Raw genomic sequence first — 15,827 nt, forward strand, 5'->3', positions numbered from 1 at the left:
GATTTGCTCGATGCGCTCGTTTTGTTCTTTGAGCTGTGTCTGCAAAGTTAGTACCAAATTTTGTAAATAAGAATTATTTGTATTACCTGGATTCATTTCTCGTGGTTCAATGGGGGTTCCTTCGTTTGAATTAACAAGGCCAGAACGAGGATTCTCCAGCGTATTGTTATTAGGCGAAGGTGTGGACGGCGCAGCAGGTAACCGGCTAACTAGCGCCTGAAGAGCTTGGCTAACCCGTGCATCAATTATTCTTTGCAGAGCTTCTTCTGGTCCCTCAAAATGTTCTAATTGCTCTTGCTCATCAGCATGTGATTTAGGAGTGCCTTCACGAGATTGATGTGGTGAATTTTGAAGAGAAGGGATCACGTTAAAGTTCTGCAAATCTCCTTGATCTTGATGCATTTGATTTTCACGGTTTCCCAAGGTGTTTTCACTGTTATTATTGTCGTGTGACCTGATGATAACAACAGATAGAATGTAACTTAAAAAGAATAGATTATCAGATTTCCGGTAACGGAACCAATTTGTTTAACCAAAAAATATAATTTCGGTTAAAACTAGAATTTGAGATGAAAAATCGGGTTACTGATAATCAAGAGACCAAAAAAGAATAATAGGCTTTCTGAGAATAATAATAAAGCAGCGAACAAGTTTTTATTTCAGTATGATGTCAACCATCATCTTTTCCCAATACAACTTCCTCCTTTTATAGTTGATTCTAGATAAAGGAATGAAACCTAAGCTTTAATGAGACAATTATGGACAATAAATGATATTAAATGAGCCGTTACACAATCATTCCTATTAAATACCAATTTTCTAACTTATCAGGTATTTAATACTGAATTTGGGCTCCTTTTTGTCTTCAGATCCATATTTTCAATGCCTTTGATCCACTGGCTTTAAATGACTCGAATTGATACGAGACTCGTATCTAAACTGCTTCTCGTGCCTGTTTCACTTCCTCTTCTCGTACCTGTCATCTCCCGTACCTTTTTCTTAATTGTTATACTTTGACTATTTGTCCAGTCCACGTGTCACGCCACGTCATCTTCAATATAAATTCAACTTTTTCCCAATACATAGCTAGGTTGGAAATGATAAGACATGAAATGACAAGACCTAGGTAACTAGGGTTTTATTCCTCTATTGTATGAAGAAATGACACGTGTCGAACACAAGTTGAATGAGATAAAAAGAGTCCAAATCTTGTCAAATAATACACCATGATATCAAATAATGCTAAAGGAAATAATTATGGAGCATAACGGCTCGATCTTTAATCAATTATACAAAGTCAACAAAAAAGTCAACCCGGGCCCACCTCTCAAAACCTGACAAATCTAACAAATCTCGACTACTGATTCGAATACGAGTCCAAATATGAAAGTTTTATCCAAATAGAACTCTAAATCGGGGTTTAAATCTCTATTATTCACTTTCCAAAATCTAGTACAAAAATTCCAATTTTTCCCTTTTAAGATCATGTTTTAAGTGTACAAATTCATGGGGAATTGAGACATATAGTCAATTCCACATAGAAGTCACTTACCTTCAAAGTGGTGATGAAAATCTCCCCAATAATTTCCTTTATCCGGGCTCCAAAATTTCAAATAATGAAAAATGAGTAAACCCTTGAAACAAAAGAGGTCTGCTAGATATACCACATATAAGGTCAAAAATCTTGCATCAGCGAGTCCGCCTTTGCTATCCAGTCATCGCATCTGCGAACTCCCAGCGACTGACTAAGCCTCGTAGGTGCGAACCCCCTTGTGCAAAAGCGGCGATTACTTCTGCGGAAGTTCATCACACCAGCTGGCACGCATCTCCGGAATAACCTATCACAGGTGCAACCACTGCCAAGGCTACCCTCCATCACAAAAGAAACTACCTCTTCGCGGCTAAGCCCTCCGCATCTACGACCCAAATGCTTACAAGTCTACCGAGCATGCCACCCTATTTAATCCTGCCCGTTACTAACATTTATTATACTGATTACTCGTTACATGTGTGATTTGTAACGGTTAAGGTAATAAGGACCAATCACGCACAATCAGGGATTATGCTGATTTCTTTCCATATTCGTGGATATTAATGAACCTTCCTTCTTCGTGGCTTTTAATATCATTAATTATTTATTCCGTACCTGTATCCTCTTTTCTAGCTAATAGGCATGGTATCTTCATAGACGATCTCGTGGGTGTTACTTATACCTTCTCTGTTCTTCACCCTTCTTTATTGCTTCGATTTCTATGCCACATGTCAGCATATTATTGGTCTACGTAGTGAGTTTATTTTTCACCAATATAGATAGTCCCCCCACTTTTTGAATATTCGGGAAGTTGAGAGTTTATTTATGACGGGAATGTCTTGCCGCCTCTTTCCGGTATCATTATGATATGCATCAGAAGTGAAGAGACCTATGTCTCTTCCATTTAATGCACCCCATATGTATGAATGTTTCCATACGAGTCTAGGATGCCAGTGCATGCTCAAGACTAAATCCTTTCCACATGATCAATATCAATGCACGCACGCACATACACATTCACACACAACGCTCACAATCCCCAAGGTACAATGGGCGATTACATGACTCCACGGGGACGGATCAATATCCAAGTGTTGTACAAATAACTCATGTGCTGTACGGACAACTCATGTGCCAATAATAATATCATTTACATGGACAATTCACGTATTGCACGGACAACTCAAGTATTTCACAGACAACTCACATGCACTAACTATACCACTCGCACGGATAAATCACGTGCCATAACCAATCCAATATTACAATAACCGCATGGCAGTGACCTCGTGCCATAATCATCTCCACTGCACGGACAACTCACTTGACGTGATCTCAATCCATATACAAGAACCATATGCAGGGATGTATATATATGAATAAGAGATAAGCTTATCTAATGCACATGGCTAGAGGAATAACCATGTAGGGATGTATGGATATGTACAATAGATGATCTCTAATCATGATGTACGCTTATATGTGATGTGTCACTATTGCCCCAACATATGATTTATCCTCCAAATAAATATCATGTCTAATTAAGCATCAAAAAGTAAACACGATATCTTACATGATTAAGGGAACTCAAGTAGTCATACAACATTTTAAGGCATATCACAAAAATAACAATTACGAATGTGTGTTCATAATACACGTGTCACTATGGCCAAATCAAGTACATCAATAAATTTCAAGAATAGCCCATAGACTCAAATAATATATCATAATTGAAAACATAATTTTTAGCATGAATAATTGTGTCACTTAATCATAAAATTCAAGTAGGGCATAAGTCAAATAGAATACACATCTAATCAAGGCATAAAATTTGAGATTCTTATGGTGATTTATGACTTGTGGTGTAAAATTTGAGGTCATTCTGAGTTGTTTAGGCATGTTCGGCGTAAGTTTGAAAGATGAAAGTTTGGATTAATTCATTAACTTTTAATTGGTGTGAGATTCTTGATTTTGATATTTTTTGGTTATTTGAGGCCTCGAGTAGGTCCGTGTTATGTTTTAGCATTGGTTGGTGTGATTTGACGGGGTCCCGGGGACTCGGATGCGTTTCGGATGGGTTTCAAACCATTTTCCCTTGTTTTGGATCATATTTCTAGTAATATATACAAACACCTCAAATTAATATGCTACTATTCTTTGTATCACACCTTTGAGCATAATATGAATAAAAGAATTTTTGAGAAAAATTAAAAAACAAGCAGTATACTGAAGGACGTTTGCTTATATATAGAGCTGAACTCATAGCAGCTCATTCACCTCTACTTCTACAGTTTTTTTCATAAGCATTGTTTGCTTTCTACGTCTACTTATAATCTCTTTCCTTTCTCTTTATCTAGGCACTAGCTTTGTTTATCTGTAAAATGGTATAGTTAAATTTATAATGTGGTTTATAGACACATAAATTAAGTTGATCCGAAAAAATAAAATATTGAAAAAATTGAATAAAATAAGAAATAATTGAAGAAGAAACGAGTCTGGGCCTCAAATTATGCTTTTCCGGTAGCAAAAGCAATATCAAGAACAAAGTACCTAGCAAAGTAATGTAACAAAGTAAGAGAATAAGTTTAGCCTTTTTCATACAAGTATTGCGTGTCCCTATAATGAGTACTAATTGCTCTATTTATAGCTAAATTAAGGAAGACAAGATCCCCAAATGAAGCTCCTCTTTAATGTGAATAAAGACCCCTCTTGATAGCTGCATAACGGCTGAGTGTAACTACTAAGATTCTTTGTAATGACTGCAGATTCGTTCTTTGCCTGCTCAAAAATTCAATAATATCTCACGTCGATATGCTTTGTTCTTGCATGGTACATACTTGCTCAAGTCTATTGAACTCTATTGCCCCTGAGGATATGTTGACCAAGGTAATACCGAGAGACAAGTTCGAGCTATGCAAAGAACTTGTCGACATGAACTCTGTATGGAAAAACTGAAGATACCTCATTCGGGTGCATGAGACTGGAGTGAAAAATTTGATGGGTCCATCCCATGCCCATGCGAAAGGAAGACAACTTCCTTTGGCTTTGAAATGTCAAACCAACCAAGTGCACACTAAGAATTTTTTTTTTTCCTGGTAGATCATCCTTTGGTTTTACAATATGGTATTTGACTTTTGCTACTAAAATGACATCACTGATGATATCAATAAAGTAATCCTAAGCACTATAAATATGTGACTTTGCTCTAAGTTGTAAAATACACCAAACAGAGAGAAAGAGAATAATTCACCGAGCAAGAAGCGAAATACTCTGCGAGGAAAAATATAGTTTGAGCGGTATTATAGTGAGGTAGAAAAATTAAAATTTATTTCTTTTGAGTGTGCAGTGGTCTTGAAGTATTTTAGTCCGTATTTTAGTTGGCACAAGTAAATAAAATATCCGGGTCAGCACAGAAATTGTACTTAGTTTTATCTGACAATTTAGTCTACTTTAATTTCATTGTTACCTAAGTCTTAATTGCCTATTATACAAGCCTTGATGCCTGAAGTGTTTATTAGCATGCAATTTTCCACATTGTATCCTTTACATTTGTTTTTTGAGCAGTTATTTCTTGTGAAGATTCGACTGGATTATGTTGTTGAAAAAGATGTGATTTTGTCCCCATTCTGCAGATTATGATTGTGTCTGGAGTTTATGTATTAAGGGTACTTAGATGCCGTTTAGGCAGGTCCTACCCTTGCTAAATCGATGCCACCTTTAGTTGTCTTAGTCAAAATCAATGTGGATGGAGCAGTCGATATTGGAGCTGCTAGGATTGTTTTTTTCGTTTGAGACCATGAAGGTAATCAATTAGCTTCACAATCGCAGCATTTTTCTTTCAATATTGATGGTGAAATGATTGAAGCTTGGGCAACTTTGAAAGGAGTTACACTAGGTTATCTCTTTTTTAATGGCTCGCTCCTGACCTGCTTGTAGTCAAATGTAATTGGTATGCAGCCTATTTGTGTTATATGATGAATTTAAACATATATAGAAAGCACGCCATAGGAAAAATGATAGGAAATCATGGTTCCCTTTGGAGAAGAACCAAAACAGCAGAGTTCCGCCTACTCAAAACTAAGAGGATGAATCAAACATTTGAATAAGGGTTGCTAAGTCAATAATTTCATCAAATGTTGGAGAAAAGGTTTTTTATTGGAATAGTCCGAGACTATACATGTCTCGTTCTCACTGCTGTTATCTATTGCTTTATCTCTGTTGAATATTTACTCAAGATTTCTTTTTGTGTGTTACAGGGCCCCTCTAATTAGTTTGCGCCTTGCCTACGGTGGCTATAAACAAGTTTGAATGCGTATTTCCTTTAGGGCATGATTCGAAGCTTTTAATCTTAATGATATAAAGATGAGAGGAGAGCTAGGTCTTATTCCAATGTGAAATTATTTTTCTTGGTTATGTCAATATTCAATGTAACCCGATTTTCTTATAGGTGAACTACATTTTGGTTTTTCCCTCCATAAGATGAGCCTACTGTGATTTAGCAAAAGTAGCAGATGGTGACTAGGGTTGTCACTAGGTTAGGCCTCTTTACTGAGCATAATTTATCTGATGTCCTCAGAAATAACTGCAGCTTTCTTTCATTTTTTGCCTGCTACCACCTATATGCATTGATTCAGGTATTTGCCAAACATATGTGGAAAGTGTGTTGTGTGTATCTGTGGGTGAATCCGCGGAGCACAAACTCACTCTAGTCATTTCACATGTGGTTTAATATAGCCTGTGCTAGTGTGAAGTAGTGTTATGCCCTAATCCTTGAGCTCACACTCATCCTACAGTTGTTTCAATTATGGTTTCATTTCATAGAGTCTCTAAGTTTGAGAAGCAGTGTTATTGGCTAATCCTTATCCTTAATTGGTTGATCATAAGTCTCAGTAGGCTAACAATTTTCCTTTTCTTACTTTGGGCTTTATTTGATGATTATGTCTATGTCTATGTAAGTAAGAATGAGAGGAAGGGCCTTAAATTGAGTAAGTGGTTGAATAAGGATCTTCTACAGAATAAATTGTACCTTGCTGAGTAACATGGATTTATAACTTAGTTTAGAGCTATTACAGTAACTTAGTATAAGAGGTGGTTCACATACAAACTAAGTGGGTCATGTAGGCAAACATTCATCCTTCGCTCGAGTTAAACTTGAGAAAAATATAAGAGAAGGAATAAAAAGGGCAAAGGAAAAGGAAAAGAGAAACTGGATATGGCCAACTGAGCTTAACTCAGTACAGTTAGGTTATTTGTGGTTTTACCAGTAAGGTTGGGCTGAGTAGCTAAACCGTATGTTTCACTACTTCACTTGCAGATAAAATTACTTGCAAATAATGTTACTTCATTGGCATGTTGAAGTTTGTTTGTGAAGCTTTGGTTTAGAACTTGACCTTTGATTAGATTGTAATTTTCCATTGCATTCCTTCCAAGTTGTTGGTTCTCCAGAACAATATTTTTCTCCCTTATTTCTTTTCTGTCTTGTTAACTCTTACGTGTATCCGCCCAAAAGTCGAAGTACAACTATGGTTACATAAGCTGTGTTTAATGTGGACTTTTCTTCTCATTTAATAAACACCTTTTCCATCTGTCAGTAGAAATGTAATCTAACACTTCTACTTATTTTTGTGTGATTTTTTGGATCTAATAATTTATATATTGTTCTGTGTAAAACTACTCATGTCCAAGCGATATGATAATATTTTTGAACTTTTCTTCTCATTTGATAAGCACTTCTCCATCTGTCAATCTGATCGTTGAAGTAGATATGTATTCTAACATTTTTTACTTAATGTTTTCTGGTTTGATTATTCAGATCTATTGATTTGTATATTATTTCGTGTTAGATATATTTATTTCTTTGTGATATGATGATTTATACCCTTGTGATATGACTTGTTATTATGATAGAAGTTGACTTTGCTCTATATCCAGAGTCTAATGTCCTTAAAATGGATAGTAATTGATAAGTGCAAAGGGAAAAGGAATCTAGTGCACATGCATACAGGGTTGACCTTTGGTTTAGTTGAAGAAAATAAATATAATGGCAGGTGGAAACATTTAATTCCTAAATATAAAATTATGAATAAGTGGAAACCAAAGAGAAGAAAGAAACTTTTAGAGGTTGTTTCAAATGGTTGATTTGTACCTCAGCTATTCTTCTTCTTTCCCTTGCAATTTATGTTCACAAGAGTTTCTGTTATCACAACTTCTTAAAAAGAAAAGGAGAGATGTCTTCAGACAAATACATGTTTGTAAAGAAAATTCATCCTCTTGAATGTCTGCAAGCCATTGAAAGAGATTGGGGCTTCCTCTTGTCGCCGGGTATTGCAATGGAAGAAATCAAGTTCCTTAAAAGGGAATTCAAATTCCTCGATATTTTTCCCAGATTGCAGAGCTTCAAATATGAATGTAACATGCAAGATGTCACACAGGAAGTTCCAACTCTGTTTGATGATGTTATAGTTGACCTGAACGAGATCTACAAGTATCCATATCCAAAAACAAAATTTGATCCCTTAATCTCTCAAGTGAAAAACAAGATTTGGATAACCAAGTTGGACATCAGAGCTAAATATTCTTTTCAGAAAACGTCATTATGGCCTTCAGCCAACAAGGACGGTGCTGCTACTTCCAAAATTGTACTCGAATTTGTTGATGCAGTTGTTGAGATTCTTGGTGATCTAGTGCAGACTGATGATCCTAGTTCCCTACATTATGTTCCGGAACCAAAGGACCAAATTAAAGAGATTTTAAAGGAGTTGAAGTTACTGAGATTTTTCGTCTACTTTGTTTCAATTAAATGCATAGAGCCTCAAAGCCGACATACTTTCTTCAGTCACGTTTTAATAGTGGCTGGCCACGCAGCAATCGTTGTATGGTTGTATTTGCCTAGCCGTGGCGATAGAAATGATCAAGACTTGGCTCCAAGTGAAATGAATGCTATGCTTTCTGATCTCATGCAAATGAAGATTAAGCCCATTCAGCCAGGCATCCGCAAAATCTATATTGATGTCCTGCAAGATTTGAAGTCGGCAATACAATCAGAAATGCATCCCAACATTCAAAACAAGCATGCAGCTGACAGTGGCTTTGTTGAGACTCTTGCGCACGATTTGGTGGAGCTACCAACTAGTAGTAATGCTTGTCAGGTATTTGTTTTGAATGATCAAATGGCAATCCTTCAGGAGATACTCAGCAACTTAAGAGGCATTCTCATCCATCTGCCAACAGTAAATCTTGATTTTTGTCTTCAAGATATGGACACTGTTATTGTTGATGCCGGATTTCTAATTTACTCATTATATGATATCAAGGGGGAGAAGGAAGACACGATGTTGGAGGATATCAACCGAGCACTTAACCTTGATCTTCCGAGCAACATTGTGCCTATCAAGTCAATGATCTACCTCATCGTTCGAAAGGCATTTCCTAACTTGCGAAGGATTCATGGACTAGGCTATGTTGATTTTCTTCTAAATAACCTAAAGGAGTTCCAAGGCCGTTATGCAAATTCACTTGCTTTCATCAAGAACCAACTTCAAATTATTCAGAAGGAGCTTGAGAGCTTGCAACCTTTTCTAAAAGCTGTTGCAGAAGAGCAACACCATAAGTTCAAGACACTTCAAGTTTGTGCTACACAATTGATTAGCAAAGCATATGAGGTGGAATATGTAGTTGACGCAGCTTGTATAAGCAAAGAAATACCTAACTGGTGTCTCAAGCTTTGGCTCCTAGATATCATAGAGGAGATAACTCGTATCAAAGCAGAGGTAGCAGAGATTCCAGAAAAGCAAATGGCCGAGGTTGACTTAGTATTACATGATACCATTGATACTTCCACTGTTCATACATCATCACAATTGGCAAGGAATCAAAGCATAGCTGATGAAATTGTGGGATTTGGAGACGTGATACAAGAATTGAGAAGACGACTAATCAAAGAACCTAAACAGCTGGATGTTATCTCAATCGTAGGCATGCCTGGTCTGGGTAAGACAACTTTGGCCTACAAACTCTATTATGACAAGTCAATTATCTCTCACTTTGATATTCGTGCACAATGTTGTGTGTCTCAAGTATATACATTTCGGAATTTATTACTAGCCATTCTATGTGATGCTATTGGCGAGGACTCTAAACATAAAAACAAGTCTACTAATGAATTAGCTGATGAGCTTCGTAGAACTTTACTACCCAAAAGATACCTTATCCTTGTTGATGACGTGTGGGAAGCTAGTGCATGGGATGATTTAAGGCCTTGCTTCCATGATTCCAAAAATGGAAGCAGAATCATTCTAACAACTCGACATTTTGAAGTTGCCAATTATGCTACATCTGTTAGTAAAGCCATTCCTCTTCGTATGTTTAGCGATGATGAAAGTTGGAATTTACTAGAAAATAAAGTGTTTGGTGAAGAAAGCTGCCCCCTTCCCTTTGAAGAAGTTGGGAAAGAAATAGCAAAAAAGTGTGGAGGGCTGCCTCTTTCAGTTGTTTTGATGGCTGGTATTCTGTCAAAGATGGAGAAGAAAGAAGAGAGTTGGAAAGAAGTGGCTGCGACGTTAAGTTCCCACATACACAGTGATTCAAAAGCTATTGTAGAACAAAGTTATCAGGATTTACCCTTTCATCTTAAGCCTTGCTTCCTTTATTTTGGAGCATTTTTAGAGGATAAAGTGATTGACGTTTCAAAGTTAACAAGGTTATGGATATCAGAAGCATTTATTTTAAGTTACGAAGGCAAGAATTTGGAGGATATAGCAGCAGGTTACTTGGAGAATCTTATTGGAAGAAATCTAGTGATGATTGCTGAGAGGGCCAGTTTAGATGGTAAAGTTGAAGCATGTCGGATTCATGATGTATTGCTCGAGTTCTGCAAGATAAGAGCAACGGAAGAGAATTTTCTACAGTGGATAAAATGGTAATATATACTGTACCAATTAGTGGTACTTTATTTGTTCAATTAATCAAGTATTTTGCATTACATTTGGAAATTAATGTTATGATTTACTAGTTTAAATATTCACAGTGATATAATATTCAAGTTATATTTGAAAATCAATGTTATGATTTAACAAATTATATTTCCACAGGGATCAGAATGCCAATCCTTCTTCCTGTATTTACTCTTACAAGCAGCATGCTCATGGTCGCTTGGCCTTTAGTGATGTGGGTACTCTTGAAAAATGGAGCTCGTCTTGCTCACTTGTTGGCTCTATACTTTTCAGAAAAGATACCTTACTCCGTTTCACAATTTCACGCATATTTCACAATTTCAAGTTTCTGAAAGTCTTGGATTTGGAGGGCACTGTTAATGTTGATTGTTTCCCAATTGAGCTAATTTACTTGAGGTATTTTTCTGCAAGATATGTTCTGGAGTCAGTTCCATCATCCATAGTCAATCTTTGGAACTTGGAAACTCTGATATTAAATGGTAGTGGAGGAAAGTTGTCATTACCCTTTACAGTTTGGAAGATGGTTAAACTGAGATATCTACATGCCTCTCCGTACTTCGTTATAAATAATGCAGAAGAATCACTTGAGGACTCCTCAGAACTTTATGATTTAAAGTCGCTTTCCTTTCCATGTTTTTCTTGTGTGGGAGATGCAGATTTGATGCTGAGAAAAACACCTAATCTTCGGGAACTGACATGCAGAATCAAGGGTGTTAGCAGAGATCAGTTCCCTGTATTGGATTTTCCACCACGACTTGAAACGCTACACATCCATCCTACGCTTGCAGAATCCCAATGTGGATACCCTGTATGCATTTCCGCATCAAATCTAAAGAAATTGACAGTAACACTTTTTAGATTGGGCCTTCAGCACTTATCAAACATTGCTCAGCTTCAGAACCTTCGGGTGCTAGAATTGCTTTCTGTTAAATTTGACGATGGAAAATGGGAAGTGAGCAATGACGAGTTCACTCAGCTCAAAGTCTTGAAACTCTTGAATGGTTACTTTAAAGATTGGACTGTTGCCGATGATGCCTTTCCTAATCTTGAACACTTGGCTTTGCGTCAATGTTTCGATCTTAAGGAGATCCCAACATGTTTCGGAGACATCTGTTCCCTTAAGTCCATTGAGGTACGAGAATGCAACGAATTTGTTGACAAGTCAGCCAGGGATATTTGGGAAACACAAGCTGAAGATTATCAGAATACTGATTTCGAGGTCTTTATTCATAAGTCCATGGCACACAAGGATAACAATTCGGATTACGGTACTCTACTGAAAATTCCTACCACGTCCATAACTCACTTTTTTACTCTGATAATTGCATTCTCCTTACTATAACTTGCCTGTTACTAATTTCTTCATTCCTACTGTTTGATACCTTGACACAGATGATTGGTTATGAAAATGATCTATAAAGCAAGACAGAGGAGCTGTAGCCGAAACTTTAAGGTTTTTTGTTTATCTTCAACTAGTGCTGTGCATTTTATTTTCAGTTTGATTTTGTTTTGTTGATTTTCATTTTCGAAAATATGTTTTAGAGACATAATTAAGTAATTAAATAAAAGTGTGCTCTCTCAGCAGTTTAAACTTTTAGATGAGAGGCACGTGCTTGACCCATGTAAAATAATCAGACTTGCATGTCAAGGGGCGTGATAGAGACATAATAAAGTTAATAAAAGCGCTCTCTCTTAGTCTCTTGTAACAGCCGAAAATTTTGGGCCAAGCAAATTGGTTGCCACATGGCCTAACACTTAGAAATACACACACAAAAAAGAAATAAAGCAACTAATAAGGAAAACCAGAGAAAGGATAAGCAACACCTTTTCAGCCATTTAAAGGACAAGTGCATGCCTGTGTTGAACTATATATAATTAGGCGGATTGATTTAAAATGTTTTTTCTTTTATGACATGACTAAGATTTCATAGGCATCTTTAATACAGTTAGGCATAACCCAGGCTACTTGTAAAGCCGAATGGAGCAGAGGTTATGGATGGAAAGGACCCCGAAATGGTGGGACCCTCTTCCTCAATGACTGTGGATGAGAAGGGGATGTTCATGTAGGAGGAGGACGATGAGGTGGTGAATGAGGAGGTGCCACTAATTGGCAGAGGAGAGTGCAGGATTTGCCGGGAGGAGGATTCTTTGGACCTATGTTGCTCGGACTCTCCGAAAATGTCGCCGGGTGCATGTCGAATCCTCCAAAAGTAGTGTATTTTTGGAGGATCCGATACAGGTGTAGCAGCATTTTGGAGAGTTTGCACAACCTAGCTTTGGACAAGTTGGAGAGCCCATGTGCTTGCAGAGGAAGTCTCAAGGTGAAGTCTTTATCTCCCTTGATTTTTTGTTGTATGATATGGGGATACCATTTATGCTTAGGAGTAGTTTGGTCAGTGGTATGGGTTTGGATGTGTGAGAAATAGAATATGAGAGAGAAATGAAAGAATTCATTCAGTTGATTATTCTCCTAAGCTATTGGGTGTTAAATAGTACATGCACCTTATTTAAAATAGGAAAGAAATGAAGGCACATAATTATGATACACCAATATTTCCCTAATTGATTCTAACTTATACACACAATTTTCTTAACACTCTCTTTTAAGCTGGTGCATACAAGTTGTATGTACAAAGCTTGTTACAAATGTACTTAATTCGAGAACCAGTACGGAACTTAGTGAAAATATATGCAAGCTGATAATTTGACTTCACGAACTTTGTGACAATATGTCCCGAGAATAATTTGACTTCACGAACTTTGTGAGAATGTGTCCTGAGAGTATCTTTTCTCTAACAAAATGACAGTCGATCTCTATGTGTTTAGTTCTCTCATGAAACACCGTATTTTGATGCAATATGAAGAGTTGCTTGATTATCACACACACAAGTTCCATCGCTCCCTAATATGTCCAAAATTCAATTCTTTAAGCAGTTGTTTGATCCAAAATTCAATTCAGGAACTGAGATGCGAATTCAAGCCTCCAGCAAAGATATTCCAGCGTGTTCAAAGTCGTCTGTTCCCTGTTTTGGATTTTCCAGCACGGCTTGAGAAGCTAGACGGTTTTGGTTCAGTACCTACATACTTCGGTGCATCAAATCTTTAAAATTTGACATTAAGCTGTTGTGGACTGGCCTTTGGTGCTTATCAGACATTTTTCAGCTTCAGAACCTTCAGGCACTCGAACTGAGAACCGTTGAATTTGGAAGAGTTTGGAAAGTGAGCAATGACGACTTCCCTCAAGTCAGTCATAAAACCAGAATATTTGTCCCTGATAGAATGAACTGTCCCTGATGATGCCTTCCCTAACCTTGAACGGTTGTTTCTGTTATTGCAAAAAGCTTAAGGAGATCCTTCTTGGTTTGACGACATCTCTTCTCCAAAATACATTGACGTAGAGAGCTGCAACGATTTTTTTTGCTCAGTCAGCCAGGGATATCCGAGAAAAAACAAGTTGAAGATTATCAAAATACAGATTTCAAGCTCTTCGTCAGAGAATTATACAATAAAACTATATTCAGTCTCATATTTAAACTCTTTCCCTTACTTTACAGGTTTCTTTTTACTAAATATTCCTTTTGTTTGATACCTTGTTTAAAGCCTTATTATTGATTGAATGTTTTATCTGTTGAAGAAAAAAGTTCTTGAAATAGAAGTACTATCTAATTTAAAAAAGTAAGGTGAACGTTTTAGCGATGAAAGATAATGAACTCATCAATGCATACATATCACAAATAAGCTCTTTGGTCAAGGCAAATCACAGATGATTGGTATAATGACAATATCCACAGATCTGTTGGTTTGCAGATGATTTTCAAAGCAAGGTGGAGGAGCTGGTTGCTGGAAGCTGCAATCTAAGGTTTTATCAATTTTGAACTGATATTTCCTGAATGTAGCAACACATATATCTGTTGGATGATAAATGAACACTAATAGCCCGTTTAGCCAAGCTGGAAAAGTCAGCTTACTTTGAAAAATGTTTTTTCCAAAAATACGTTTCAAAAAAGTTCTTTTGGAGAGAAGCAATTTGTGTTTGGCTAATCAATCTAAAAAGCATTTTTGAGCAATAATTTGTGTTTGGCCAAGCTTTTCAAAAAGTATTTTTAAGTATCAAATGACAAATAAGGACATGAAAAGATTTACTTAGTAGTTAATATTATATGAATAAATAAATAAACTCAATATTTATTATTAAAGATAATAATAAAGTTTTTTCATTTTATTTAAGTAAATCATAAAATAAATTAAAAGTACTTTAATTCTCAAGATGATTTAAATATAAAAAAAAATCGTCATTCAACAAGTATAAAAGTATTCATCCCAAAAGTCACCATATATTAGAAAGTTATTCTAAAAATAAAAAAATTATTTATACATTAGGAGAGTTCAATAATATAATCTCTAATTCTAAGTATTAGGTTTAAAATAAGTAAGGTTATTTTGGTATATACCATATTTTACTAAGGTTATTTTGGTAAGAAGAAAAGTCAAAACTGCTTCTACTTCTGCTTTTGGGGAGAAGCTATTTTTTTCTGCTTCTGCTTCTTCCCAAAAGCATTTTTGTCTCCCAAAAAAAGATTGGCCAAACATCTCAAGTTGAGACAAAAAAATATTTTTTGGGGGAAAAAAAACACTTTTTGGCTAGAAAGAAGCTTGGCTAAACGGGCTATAAGGCGTGTCTGATACAAAGTAAGATATCTGTGAAACCAGTTTTTATTATTTATTGGTCTAAAGCATTAAAAAAGTGTATTCCTCAAGCAAAAAATATTAGAACACCAACAAGAGAAAGACCATAACTTTGTCTGGTCATTTGTTTATGTATATTTTGTAGCTCTAAAAATTCTAGACAACAGTTACTACTATACTTTTTGAGCTATTAACTCATTATGGTATTTCTTTTAACTGACTGATGAGTTTGTAGCTGGAGCAATTTGGAAGATCAATATGCAATATTTTTATGAGTTATTTCTTTAATAGATTCTGTAAAATTATCAGTCAGTTGCATGCATTGTAAGTCATTAGATTTTGTCTTGATAAAATATAAGGGTCCATCAAACTCTATAGAGAATCAGGTTCTCTATCAGTTCCACTAGAACACACGCACACATCAGTACAAATGACAAGAGGAATTTTACATGGAAAATTTCTAGCTCAACGGGATTAAAAACCACGACATACCCTTGTAGGATTTCAACTTCACTACTGAGCAACTTTTAGATTACAACCTATGCAACCTAAGAATTAACCTCTTAATCCCTTACTACTCCCTCCGTTTCATATTAAATGATGTACTTTCCTTTTTAGTCTGTTCCAAAATAAATGACACATTTCTAAATTTGGAAATA

The 15,827-nt window shown here is 36.1% G+C and overlaps 1 protein-coding gene across 5 annotated transcripts; it reads left to right on the top strand.

The window, feature by feature from the left end:
• The first annotated feature begins 4,758 nt into the window (after nt 1–4,758).
• Nucleotides 4,759–14,052, top strand: LOC109208560 (late blight resistance protein R1-A-like). Of its 5 annotated transcripts, none has more exons than XR_002065195.1 (6): nt 4,759–4,840; nt 5,164–10,448; nt 10,621–11,750; nt 11,875–11,935; nt 12,429–12,803; nt 13,442–14,052. XR_002065195.1 is itself a non-coding variant. In XM_019371689.1 (4 exons), the coding sequence occupies exons 1-3, from the start codon at nt 7,759–7,761 to the stop codon at nt 11,886–11,888; spliced, it is 3,834 nt and encodes a 1,277-aa protein (XP_019227234.1). In that variant the 5' UTR covers nt 4,767–7,758; the 3' UTR covers nt 11,889–11,935; nt 13,442–14,052. The 5 variants fall into 5 exon arrangements, 1 of the variants encoding a protein (XP_019227234.1); XR_002065193.1 differs by having other exon boundaries at nt 4,767–5,333; nt 5,788–10,448; XR_002065194.1 differs by having other exon boundaries at nt 4,767–4,934.
• The last annotated feature ends 1,775 nt before the right edge of the window (nt 14,053–15,827 follow it).

This window comes from Nicotiana attenuata, unplaced genomic scaffold, assembly GCF_001879085.1.
Source record: "Nicotiana attenuata strain UT unplaced genomic scaffold, NIATTr2, whole genome shotgun sequence".
Taxonomy (NCBI): domain Eukaryota; kingdom Viridiplantae; phylum Streptophyta; class Magnoliopsida; order Solanales; family Solanaceae; genus Nicotiana; species Nicotiana attenuata.